The following is a 12,757-nucleotide window of genomic DNA, read 5'->3' on the forward strand; positions in this document are numbered from 1 at the left end:
ACTACAAGCCAGGCGGGATGCTTTATGCCCACATTCCTAAGGCTGCGAAGCTGAGGCAGGGATACTGCAACGAGTTCAAGGCCAGCCTGGACTATAGGTTGAAGCCCACTGTTTTGTCTCAAAACAAAAGCCCACTATATTTTGAGGCAAATATTGCCTCAGAAGCAATTTGCACTGTTAGTTTGTTTTTGTTTTTAAGTCTCAGAAGGAATGTTTCCTTCAGCTTTCTGAATCCGGCTAATTAGACAAAGTGAGGGAAGACCTTTTTTAAAAACAAGCCAGAAGAGCACAGGATTTCAGTCCTAAAATAGAAAGGTTACCCTAATTCCAGATCTTTGGTAAAGATACTATAATTGATTGCCCACACCACCAAAACCTGGCAATTTTGTAGTTACAAGTGATTGTGATTTTCCTTTTGAACAAGAAGCTTTAGGGAAATGTGGGAAATTAGTCTCCGTTCTCTTAAATACACAGACACACGTTAATGGAGGGGCAGAGTGGCCGAGGTTACCGCTTGCGTTTCCCCGCAGACACACGTTCATGGAGGGGCAGAGTGGCCGAGGTTACCGCTTGCGTTTCCCCGCAGACACACGTTCATGGAGGGGTAGAGTGGCCGAGGTTACCGCTTGCGTTTCCCCGCAGACACACGTTCACGGGTAGAGGGGCAGAGTGGCCGAGGTTACCGCTTGCGTTTCCCCGCAGACACACGTTCACGGGTAGAGGGGCAGAGTGGCAGAGGTTACCGCTTGCGTTTTCCCGCAGACACACGTTCATGGAGGGGCAGAGTGGCCGAGGTTATCGCTTGCGCTCGCCTTTCTGTGTCCTTTTCTTTTCCTTCTCCTTGCGCTCCTGCTTGGCTAGCTTGTCCTTCTCCCTCTGCAGCTTGTCCTGTTCCTTCTTCCTCTGGGACTCATCACGAAGTGAGTCTCGCTCCAGCTTCTGAGCATTGACAACGTCTACCACATTGGTGTTTCGGAACAGGACTACCCGTGAGTTAAGGGATTCAGGTACAAGTCCTACAGGCAGCAACCCTGCGCTTTGCTCAGTCTGGATGCCCGGCTCTACACTCCGAGTACTGAACGCACTCTAGCTGCTCTGAGTGTAGAAACAGAATCTTTGGTCTGGGCTGGAGAGGTGGCTCAGTGGTCCCTTGCTCTGGCAGAGGACCTGAGCTCATGCCCAGATAGCGGCTCATTCCTATGCATAACTCCAAGGGATCCAGTGCCCTCTTCTGGCCTCTCTGGGCATCGGACATTAGGCTCACAAATACATATATGCAGGCAAATGCTCATATACATAAAATAAAAAGTAAATAAAAGAATCCGTGGTTTCATGAGAACTCCTAATGTTACAATTAAACCTAAAATCTTCCTTGGATTAAAAGAAAAGAAAAATCTGCTGGGCGTGGTGGCGCACGGCTTTAATCCCAGCACTCGGGAGGCAGAGGCAGGTGGATCGCTATGAATTAGAGGCCAGCCTGGTCTACAAAGCGAGTCCAGGATAGCCAAGGCTACACAGAGAAACCTTGTCTCAAAAAGCAAAAAGAAGAAAAGAAAAAGAAAAAAAATCTCATTTGGACAACTAAGCCCGAAATCTGAAATATTTTATAAAATGCTGCCTCATATGCAAGCAGAATACTGTATAAATTATAAATAAACCTTAAAAAGATAAAAACAAAAACAAAAACAAGGACATCTGAGTTTATACTTACAAATAAAGTCATTTCAATTAAAAATAAAATATCACTCCAAACAAAGTACAAACAGTATTTTTCCTTCAGAGACAGGGTTTCTCTGTGTAGCTTTGGCTGTCCTGACTCTATTTATAGACCAGACTAGCATCAAACTTAGGCATCTGCCTACCTCTGCTTCCTCCAGTGCTGGGATTACAGGCATGTGCTACCACACCTGGCTGTAAACAGTATTCTATAGCAGAATACTGATATTGAGCCGAGGGTAGGTCAGGGAAAAGAATATCACTGTGGCTTGAAAAATGCTTATGTGATTGGCACTGTGAAAATGTTTGGAAGTAATTAAGGTTTATCCTTACTGGTTTTGTTAATTTGACCTTTTTTCTAGAGTTTAAATGAAAAACCAAGTTATGTTGTAAACACTGAACTTATGAGACATGAAATGAGTTTAACAAAAGTTAAAAAACAGGCAAAAAACTTTATTCCTTATTTCTTCTAACTTTAAAAATAAAATACCAGGAGCTGGAGGCCAATTCTCAGAACCTACATGGTGGCTCACAACCGTCCGGAACTTTAGATCCAGGAGGTCTGATACTCTTCCTGTCTCTGGGGGCATCACGTACACAAATGGTGCACATACAAGCATGTAGGCAAAACACTAAAAAAATAAATCTAAACCAAGGGGATCTCTGTGAGTTTGAGGCCAGCCTGGTCTACAAAGCAAGTCCAGGACAGCCAAGGCTACACAGAGAAACCCTGTCTGTCTCAAAAAACAAAAACAACAACAACAACAAAGAAACAAAACCCCCTCCCAAAAAAAACAAAAACAAAGCCAGGTGATGTCCGTTGTGGTAGTCCACGTCTTTAATCCCAGCACTCAAGAGAGGCAGAGGCAAGCAATCTCTGAGAGTTCATGGCTAGCCCGGTCTACATATTCAGTTCCAGGACAGCCAGAACTACAAAGAGAGACCCTGTCTCAAAAACCAAACACCAAACACCAAACCTGACAACAAAAACTCAGCCAGAAGCCAGGTGTGGTGGTGCATTCCTTAAATAGTAGCACTCAAGAGACAGAGGCACGCAGCTCTCTGTGAGTTCTAGGACAGGCTAGCCAATAATAATAATAATAATAATAATAATAATAATAATAATAATAATAACAACAACAACAACAGTCCCCCACTTCCTTTGTTAGGTGTGGGGCATGCTTTTAATCACAGCATTTGCAGGTGGAGGCAGAGATCAGGAGTTCAGTCATCCTAGCATGTTGGAGGCGAGTGTTGCTCTTGTTAACTTGTTTTTTTGGGGGGAGTAGGGGCAGGTACAGTGTTGACTGTCTAGGGCTGTGCTAGGCATGGGTCTCCCAAACTGGCATGACACATGGCTTCCTTGAAGATAGAGGAACCCTGGAATACTGACAGCAAAATGACAATGATCTCCAGGAGGGCTCTATGGCAGAACACAACGGATGGACAAGAAAAGGATACATTTACCAGAACCGACGGCTACCGTTGAAGAGCCCGAATCATTTTTCTCATCTGCTTCAGTGAGTGATGTTAAGGAAAATCAGGTAGAAAAAAGGCCTGCCCACATCTCAAATTGAGTTGGAAAAACATTTACATGAGTAAGAAAAAGTAGGCTGAATGGCACGGAGGACAGGTCACAGGTGTGAGGAAAGCCCAGAGACTCATTTCCATTTTTCCTTTGGGATTGTTTTTATTTATTTATTTATTTATTTATTTATTTTCAAGACAGGGTTTCTCTGTGTAGCCTTGGCTGTCCTGGACTTGCTGACCAGGTTGGCCTCGAATTTACTGCCTCCCTGAGTGCTGGGATTATAGGCGTGCACCACTGTGCCCGGCAGCTATTTCCAAAATTCTTAACATAGGAGAAATGTCTTAAGCCTCTATAAGATCCACTCTTAGAGGCTTAAAAGAAAGATCAGGTGATCTGGAAAGACCACATGAACATTATGTAAAAGCAAGACACTTTGAAGATCAAAAGTTCAAGGCCAGTCATTCTCATAGCAAGTTCAAAGCCCCCTTTAATCCCAGCACTCGGGAGGCAAAGGCAGGCGGATCGCTGTGAGTTCGAGGCCAGCCTAGTCTACAAAGTGAGTCCAGGATGGCCAAGGCTACACAGAGAAACCCTGTCTTGAAAAACAAAAAAAAACAAAAAAACAAAACAAAAAAAAAAATCAAAAAAAAATTTTTTTGGGGGAAAAAAGGATGTATGGTACTACACTATGTATAAAAGCTACAAAGGTTCATCTTGACTGTCAGCCTGACTGGATTTAGGATCACCATGGACACAAACCTCTGGGATGTCTCTGTGGGAGTTTCTAGATGGGTGAAGCCTGAATCTGGGAGGCAACCTTTCTTTGGGCTGCAGTTCTGGCCTGAATAAAAAGGAAAGGCAGGTTGACAGCAGCACTGATTCCTCTCAGCCTCCTGACTGTGGATGCAGTATAAGCAGACACAGCCTGCTTCTGCGGCCTTGCTCTCCCCATCCCGATGGAGAGTATCAGTTCAAACTGGAAGCTAAAACAAGGAGAGCAGCTGATACAGGGTCACACAAGTGCCAGGAACCACAGCACTTCCCTAGGCAACAGTCCATTAAAGGTGGTGTTTGTTTTACACTGAGGCTTTCTGGAGTATACCAACTGTGTGTTGAAGATCCAAGTCCAGTGCCAATTATTCCAACAGCATTTTGTTTTTTCTGAGACAGGGTTTCTCTGTGTAGCCCAGGTTGTCCTAGACACACTCTGTAGACCGGGCTGGCTTCGAACTCACAGTGATCCACCTGCCTCTGCCTCCCAAGTGCTGGGATTACAGGCTACAGGTGTGCGCCACCACGCCCGGCTCCAACATCATTTCTTAAGCTCACAGAGGCCTGTGACCACTGCCATTTTGAAAGAGAAAACTAGGCTGGGGGGGGGGGGAGGAGATTGTGGTTTCTCAGGGGTGATGTAAACTGTCCAACACTCCCAGCATGAGCTCAGGGAATGGTGCTGAGCCTGAAAAAGGATATTCTTCTTCGTCTGTCACATCGGCATACTGGGCCAGCAGGGCGGCTTTCCTCTGCCTCTCTTCTTCTGAAACCACCTTGGGCTTCACCACAATCTGGGCCTGTTTCTCAATCAAGGTGGTGATGGCCTGCACCTCATCTGTGAGGCAGCAGGACGAAAAGACAAGGAGAGCGTGAGAGAGAGAGAGAGAGAAAACAAGCTCCGGAATCACCAGCCCACCCACCCCATCAGTGTTGGTACCAACCACTCGCATCTGTTGGTCCCTGAAAGCTGAGGACTCTGGCCATCCAGGAGACAAGGAAAAGCTGTGCAGCGTGCCGGCGAGGCTTTAGGCCTTGTAATAAAAATGCTCTAGATTGTGTTTTATTGGGGGAAGGGGGGAAGATAGGTGCACTGAAGTCCAGAGGACTCCTCACTGACTCTCCTTTATGGGGTCGCAGGGATGGAACTTGGGGTACCAGGCTTGAGCACTAAACACCTTGTGGAGCCATTTGCCCTAGGGGAACTTTTTTAAACCACCTATACCCCGGGCTAGAGACAGCTCAGTGGTTAAGAGCACATACTGTTCTTGCAAAGGCCCTGAGCTTAGTTCCCAGTCCCACACTGGGAGGCTCACAGCCACAGTTGCCTGAGGGGATCCACGGTCTTTGTGGACACCTCTGCTCATATGTACACAACCACACAGAGACAAACATATACACATTAAAAAAAAAATTAAAAAGCAGCTTTTAATTCCAGCAAAACAAACCAAAATAAAAAAGAGAAACTGATACTTGGGCCCCCAACTGAGTATATCACACAACTATACTGTATACTCAAGACTGGAGGCTAACAGTTGTATAATTTAGGTTAGGTTCCTTACAAGTCTGGCTTCTGTGTTTTGAGTTCTCTGTAGCTAATTTATCATCCTAATGAGCAGGTGATTTCTCTCTCGTATTCCAGAGTGAAGTGTTCAGCCAAATGTAGCGTTATGGCATGTAATAAAAATGGTGGGTTGGGATCTGGAGAGATGGCTCAGCGGTTAAGAGCACTGTCTGCTCTTCCAGAGGTCCTGAGTTCAGTTCCCAGCAACCACATGGTGGCTCACAGCCATCTATAATGTCATCTGATGATGCATACTGTATACATAATAAATAAATCTTTTTTTTAAAAAAAATGGTGGATGAGGACATGGCTCAGTGGGTGAAGGCTCCTGCCTTTAAGACTGACAACCTGAGCTGGGCGTGCTGGTGCACGCCTTTAATGCCAGCACTCGGGAGGCAGAGGCAGGCAGATTGCTGTGAGTTCAAGGCCAGCCTGGTCTACAAAGTGAGTCCAGGATAGCCAAGGCTACACAGAGAGACCCTGTCTTGAAAAAACAGAAACAAAACCAAAACCAAAACAACAACAACAAAGCCTTTACAGTGAGCCTCTGGGTACTTGCTGATGCAAATTAGCTTAGGCAGAGTGAATAACCAAAGGAGAAAATGAATCTCTGGATCCTTAACAGCTGTACAGGAAAAGGCCCTGGAGGATGAACCAGGGTCACTGAGGCCAGCAAGATGGCATCTTCTTGACCTTAATTTGATCTCTATGATCCATAAGGTGGACAGACAGATCTAAAACCAAAAATTACCCTGATCATGCTCTCTCTCTCTCTCTCTCTCTCTCTCTCTCTCTCTCTCTCTCTCTCTCTCTCTCTCACACACACACACACACACAAATACTTAACTATACCTTCTTTTTTTACTATGGTGGTGACATTCCGAGTTTCTGACCATCGTTCTACAATTTCCTTACAGATATCAAGAAGGGAATCTTCTTCCTAGGTGGAAAAAGCATGCCAATTAATTCCCTAAAAAGTCTTCAGAAACAACAGCAACCTAAGAAATGCATGTGCAGGACACTGCAGTCCCCACTGGAGTGGACCCAAGGAGAAACATAGGAAGGCCTCAGACCACAGAAGAAATACTGAGTGTCCCAGAACCCACGCCTAATGGTTCAGAATACCCACACTGCCCTGTCTCGTTATTCATTTTTAAAGAATTGAAACTTTTTAATTTTTAAAAATATTTTATGAATTTTTTTGTTTTCCCAAGGGACAGGGTTTCTCTGTGTATCCTTGGCTGTCCTGGACTCGCTTTGTAGACAAGGCTGGTCTTGAACTCACAGAGATATGCCTGCCTCCGCCTCCTTAAGTGCTGGGATGGATTACAGGCCTATGCCACTGTACCCAGTTATTTTTTAATTAATAATGGTAATATTGTCTACTCTTAGGATACAATATACAATGTTTAGTTTTTTGTGTGGTGTGTGCATGCATTGTCACACCAGGATGCGCCTGCACAGTCAGAGGACAACTGTGGGAGTTGGTTCCCTCCTACCAGGTGGGTCTCAGGAATCAAAGTTGTGACAAGCTTGGAAAAAAAAAAAAAAAGCACCTTTGTAGGCTGACCCACATCAGTGGCCTGATGCTATGTGTAGACTGTGGAATGGTTAAATTAGTCTAGTTATTTCCCTAAGTCATTACTTAGCAGTTTCTTGTGGGAAAACACTTAAACCCTGAGTCTTTGCAGCACCTGCTATATTATTATATTCTTGTTCACAATAGCCTCCACTCCATGTTACAGACTGCTGAAGTGTTTCCCCGTTCCCTTGCCCAGCTCCTTTTTTTTTTTTTTTTTAAGATTTATCTATTTATTATTATGTACACAGTGCTCCGCCTGCATGTACACCTGCAGGCCAGAAGAGGGCATCAGATCACATGATAGATGGTTGCGAGCCACCATGTGGTTGCTGGGAATTGAACTCCAACTTTTTTTTTTTTTTTTAGGAAAACTATTTGCATAGGTCAAAACTCTCGCCTTGTTTTGTTGGGTTTTGTGGTCCAGGCTAGCCTCCAACTTGCTAAGCAGCTGAGCTAAGTAGGTTACCCACGAATTCTTGACCCTCTTACCCCCATCTTCCACGTGCTGGGGTCAAAGGCTTGCATCGGCACATCCACAGTATTTTGTTGGTGTTTGTTGGTCTTGATCTTGCAGCAATCCTCTTGCCTTCGCCTCCCAAGTGCTGGGCTTACTAACATACGCCACTATTCCCAGCTCAGCTCTTAATGTTTATACATCATCTCCCACAAAAACATGAGAGGCAAACCACAGACTCATTGCAGATGCTCCTACTTTTTATTAGCAAGAAATTCCTTCCCCCTAGGGGCTGGAGAGATAGCTCAGAGGTTAAGAGAACTGGCTGCAGCCGGGCGTGGTGGCGCACGCCTTTAATCCCAGCACTCGGGAGGCAGAGGCAGGTGGATGGATCGCTGTGAGTTCGAGGCCAGCCTGGCCTACAAAGTGAGTCCAGGATGGCCAAGGCTACACAGAGAAACCCTGTCTCGAAAAAAAAAAAAAGAGAGAGAGAGAGAGAACTGGCTGCTCTTACAGAGGTCCTGAGTTCAATTCCCAGCACCCACATGGTGGCTCACAACCATCTATAATGAGATCTGGTGCCCTCTTCTGGTGAGCAGCTGTATATGCACATACAACATTGTGTACATAATAAATAAATATTAAAAAAGAAAAGTAAAGAAATTCCTTCTCCCGCCCTTCATCCTTTCAGCACACACAACTTTGGTCCAACAACACAGACTCCCAACAAGCAAAGGAAACCAGCCATAGATAAGGAAGGGAGAGGCAAGAGGAAAAGAACAGCCCTGTAAACCAAAGTGGTCCATGCTTGACTTCATCTTAGTCCCCCATCAAGTGTCTACCATGTTCAAGGCACAAACGGGAGAGCTAAGAGTCGCTGAAAACTAGCACTTGCCTTCAGGACACTAAAAAAGTGGAAGGTTGGCCTATAAGCAGCCACCATAAACACGATACCCTGCTCATCCTACTTGAAACTGCAACCTACCCCTGCATGCCAGAGCGTTTGCCCATGCCCACTTCTCAGAGCTAGATCTGAGACATCTCACTGGCTGCTCCGATGTTTATACTGCGGGATGATTACCTCAGTCTTAGTTAGGCTTTACTAACTTTACATAGGACTGCAATGAGTGGTAGAGGCTTTCCTTTCCAGGATGGCACTCCACAGTGGCGGGGCTTCCTGTCTATTTGGTTCCTCCATGTACTTTGAGCCGTATCAAGGAGAAAGTAAGTCTATCGATAAACAAACACACATACATACACACATGATGCATCAGTCAATCCCCCTGTGCAAGGATGCTGGAGAGAACACAGGGGAAGCCTGGGGAAGCGTGAGGGAAGCCTTTGCTTACTCTGGATGGTATACTACCTTGAATCTTAACTCACCCTAACGGTGAGGAGATTTTCTACAAGAAGTCAAGGGCCTCTGGCATTACGTGCAGTCAAACAGAACTGTGAACTGCTGAATATGGATCACATCCTTTGGTCCTTTTTTTCTCTGCAGAGATGTTCTCAGTTGCCTCACCAACAGGACCCCTGCCTCACTCTATGATTCCTGGCCTGTCTCCCCCAAAACACTTTGCATATAGAGGGGTTTCAGAAAACTATGAAAAAATTAAACACAATATATGAATTTGACGGGGGAGGTGGAGAAAGATTATCCTTTAAATGATTTTCTGTTTGGTTCTTCGAGACAGGGTTTCTCTGTGTTAGCCTTGGCTGTCCTGGACTCGCTTTGTAGACCAGGCTGGCCTCAAACTCACGGAGACCCGCCTGCCTCTGCCTCCCGAGTGCTGGGATTAAAGGTGTGCGCCACCACACCCGGCTACTTGAAATGATTTTTGTCTTCTGTAATGTATGCAGGAGCCAAATAAGCCAATGTCTCTTGATAATGTCTCTTCTACCAAGAGTCTAGGCCAAGTGCTTGCATCTCTTTATTCAGACCCAGAGTCCATTCCCACCACCATGGAAGGGACTAGGTACCAGACTTAACTACTTCCTGGAGTCCCTAGGAGCCTCACAGCTACGAATAGAACCCCAAGTCCTTGCCTTTTCTCCTTCCTTCGTAAAATCTGCACATTGGGCGGAATGAAAGGATTTTTGTACCAGATCCCTGCGGAGCCGCCACACTGCCTCACAAGCTGTGTTGGCTCTTTTCCATTTAGAGACCAAGCGGTTCTTGCCAGTGGGATCAGAGACAGCTGCACTGGTGTTGTTCTGCTTCCAGAATGCTCGCAATCGATGAACTGAACTCCAGTGCTCATGTCTCTGTCATGTGCCCATACCCCAAAGTACTTTTGGATTTGGAAAACAAAAAAAACCAACAAAACCAAGAAACTCTTCCCTCTCTCTCTTTACATAAAGGATGTACACGCATATTAATAGCGATGCTCATCAGACCTTTTGATTCTCCTTCCTGGTCCTCGAATTTAAGGACAATAGATAAACCCATTCTCCAAACCTGCTCACCGCGACAAAGAGCAAAAAGCCTTTGATGGGCAGGTGACTCAGAGTAGTAGTTTGGTTTTTCAGGAGCCCGCCTAAACCATATGTGAGGATCACAGTTTCTATGGTACTTAGTGAAAATGCAGCCAACTTTACTTTTGAGCCGTCTGTATTTACTCATTTATTAGATTCCCATTTATTTGACTTTCTGTATATGGGGTGTTCTGGTTCTGCATGTACGCCTGTGCACCACATGGAGGTCAGAACAGGTTGTCCAATCCCTTGAAAGTAGAATTACATATAGTTGTGAGGCACTGTGTGGGTGCTGGGAATGGAACCCGGGTCCTCTGTAAGAGCCACAAGTGCACACCTTTAATTGGGAAGCAGAGGCAGGCAAATCTCTGTGAACTTGAAGCCAGCCAGCTGGGACTACACAGAGAAACACTGTCTCAAAAAAAAAAAAAAAAAAAAAAAAAAAGGCGAGGGGGGGATGGGGGGCAGGGGACGAGAACCATCACAGACAACAGATGTAGGGACTCTAATCTGTCTCAGCTGGGACTAAGGCAAGTAGGAATGACCGACTGCCACACAAAGGATTAGATTAGGAAAGTGGCCATCATGGTCACCTGATACATAAATGTGGCTTTAAATTACAAGTGTCTGAATTAATGAATCTGCCTGTTTGGTTTTGCTGCGGTCTCAGTTTATAAGCCCGAAGTTGGCCCCTCACTTGCTGTCCTCCCCAGCGCTGGGATTACTAGACGACACACGTGTCACGAAGCTGCTTTTCTGAGGCAGGGTTTCTCTGTTCCCTGGCTGTCCCGAAACTCACTAAGTAGACCACAGAGATCCACCTGCTTCCGGCTCGTGAGAGCTGGAATTCAAGGCATGTGCCAAGCCCACGAATTAATCTGCTTTTTGTTTGTTTGTTTTGTTTTGTTTCTCGGAGACAGGGTTTAATCTGTCTGCCCTGGCACTCTATAGACCAGGCTGGACTCGCACTCACAGAGATCCGCCTGCCTCTGCCTCCTGAGTGCTGGGATTAAAGGCGTGCTCCACCATTCCAAGCAAATACTGTCTCCTTACGCCACCCCACCCAACACACATCAATAATTACTAAATTTCCAAATGCTGCTTACCATAGAAAGATCTCCGTTACCAGTTTACGTATGGGTATTCATATTACTGAAATAGGAGCCACGAGGGAACTTCCTACAGGCTTTTGCCGTGGGACAGCAGTGAGACTAACCCCCTAATGGGCAGACTTCGCAAGAACATTTTGTTCCCCTCTCTGCACACTGATGGGAACGGAACTGTTAGACGTTTACGATCAAACTGCCATTTACACAACTCAGTGGCTTCAGAACACGCTCTAGCACATACAAAGGCACCCCGGGGAGCCTGGTTGCCAGGAATACGGGAATCCCATTCCTCTCTATGCATCTGCAACCTTCCGGCTTCCCAAACCCTGGCTGGGGAGCAGCAAGCCACTCCTCCCACGGAGTATGCTTCTTCCCGGTGAAATCACCAAGCCCGCGTGACAGCAACAGAAGAGAGACGCGAAGTAATGACAGGGGTTTCCAGGTGTCTCTGTGAGGTTGATGGAATGTGTCCGGATTGCTCTTACTCACCAGGAAAGCAGAGAGGATACCCTGCAAGGCGTCCAGCTTCTCTTCCTCCTCCTCCTCCTGCAGGACACCCAGGATGTAAGAGGTGTAAACGGCTCGGTCCACTCCCAGTGCCTCCAACCGTGTGTCCAGCCACGATTCAAAACCCCCGCCATCGTCTTCACCGACGACTGCCGCGGCCACTTCGCTGGGCGCCGCCATGCTGGGGACAAGGTCCTGCTGGACCCGGGAGTGCCTACCGCAGTGCCTGACGGGCCGCGCCGCTGGCCCAGCGCGCATGCCTAGAGAGGGAGCCTCCACCACCACCACCACCACCACCACTACCACGCGCGCGCCGGGCTGCGAGAGGGGGAGCCTGGAGCACCCCAGCTCGCCGAGCCTTCTCTTGGTGTGTGCGGGGAGGGGGGGGGGGAATCGCATGGGCGCCCCGAAATTCCAAGTTTTTAACTTACCCACTGAGCCATCTCCTCAGCCCCAGTTTCCTTGTCTTTCACTTGAACATACAAACAGCTCCTCCTTTGGGTTGTTGGGAAGAGGGCAACCGACACATCAAGAAAACCTCTTAGCAAACCGGCTGTTCTTCCAAAGGCCCGGGGTTTGATTCCCAGCACTCACAGGGCAGCTCACAAATGTGTGTAACTTCACTTCCCATTTCCAGGGGGATCTGGCACTCTCACACAGACATCCACGCTTGCAAGAGAGATCCTAACGAGGGGACAGAACTCTACCTGCCTGCAGACTCGCAAGTGCTTCCTCCACTTACTGCAGAATACCAGCTCTGGCCTGAAATGAATTCCTTCAGTCTACTATACCCAAACCACAGAGAAGGGGGCTGTGCAGGCACTTTAGTCCAACTGCTTCCTTCTCTGGATACTTACTGAACACATTCACCACGACATTGTTACAAGAGTGTAACAAAAATCTATGTTCTCAAGGGGCGGGTCAGTCCAATGGGAACAGATAAAGAAATCATAGCAACAATGACAATTTAGTGATGTATTTCCATGTGGATGGCTATTTTTGCCTGCATGTATGTCGGCATACCACTTGTGCCTGATGCCCTTGGGGA

General features: G+C 46.7%; 1 protein-coding gene across 1 annotated transcript; it reads right to left on the reverse strand.

Moving 5' to 3' along the window:
• Nucleotides 1-773: 773 nt before the first annotated feature.
• Nucleotides 774-11,948, reverse strand: Ccdc43 (coiled-coil domain containing 43). The gene is made up of 5 exons (XM_051158808.1): nucleotides 11,692-11,948; nucleotides 6,435-6,522; nucleotides 4,721-4,856; nucleotides 3,178-3,236; nucleotides 774-983 (listed from the first exon to the last, which is right to left on the reverse strand). The coding sequence occupies exons 1-5, from the start codon at nucleotides 11,887-11,889 to the stop codon at nucleotides 796-798; spliced, it is 669 nt and encodes a 222-aa protein (XP_051014765.1). The 5' UTR covers nucleotides 11,890-11,948; the 3' UTR covers nucleotides 774-795.
• Between the last annotated feature and the right edge of the window lie 809 nt (nucleotides 11,949-12,757).

The sequence above is a fragment of the Acomys russatus genome, chromosome 16, assembly GCF_903995435.1.
Source record: "Acomys russatus chromosome 16, mAcoRus1.1, whole genome shotgun sequence".
Taxonomy (NCBI): Eukaryota; Metazoa; Chordata; class Mammalia; order Rodentia; family Muridae; genus Acomys; species Acomys russatus.

Coding starts and splice junctions, on each gene's coding strand:
- Ccdc43 (XM_051158808.1), bottom strand. CDS start 11,889: ATGGCGGCGCCCAGCGAAGTGGCCGCGGCAGTCGTCGGTGAAGACGAT. Junction 4,857..6,434: donor CACCATAGTAAAAAAAGAAG/GTATAGTTAAGT, acceptor GCTGCCTCACAG/ATGAGGTGCAGGCCATCACC. Junction 3,237..4,720: donor GATGTGACAGACGAAGAAGA/ATATCCTTTTTC, acceptor AACATCACTCAC/TGAAGCAGATGAGAAAAATG.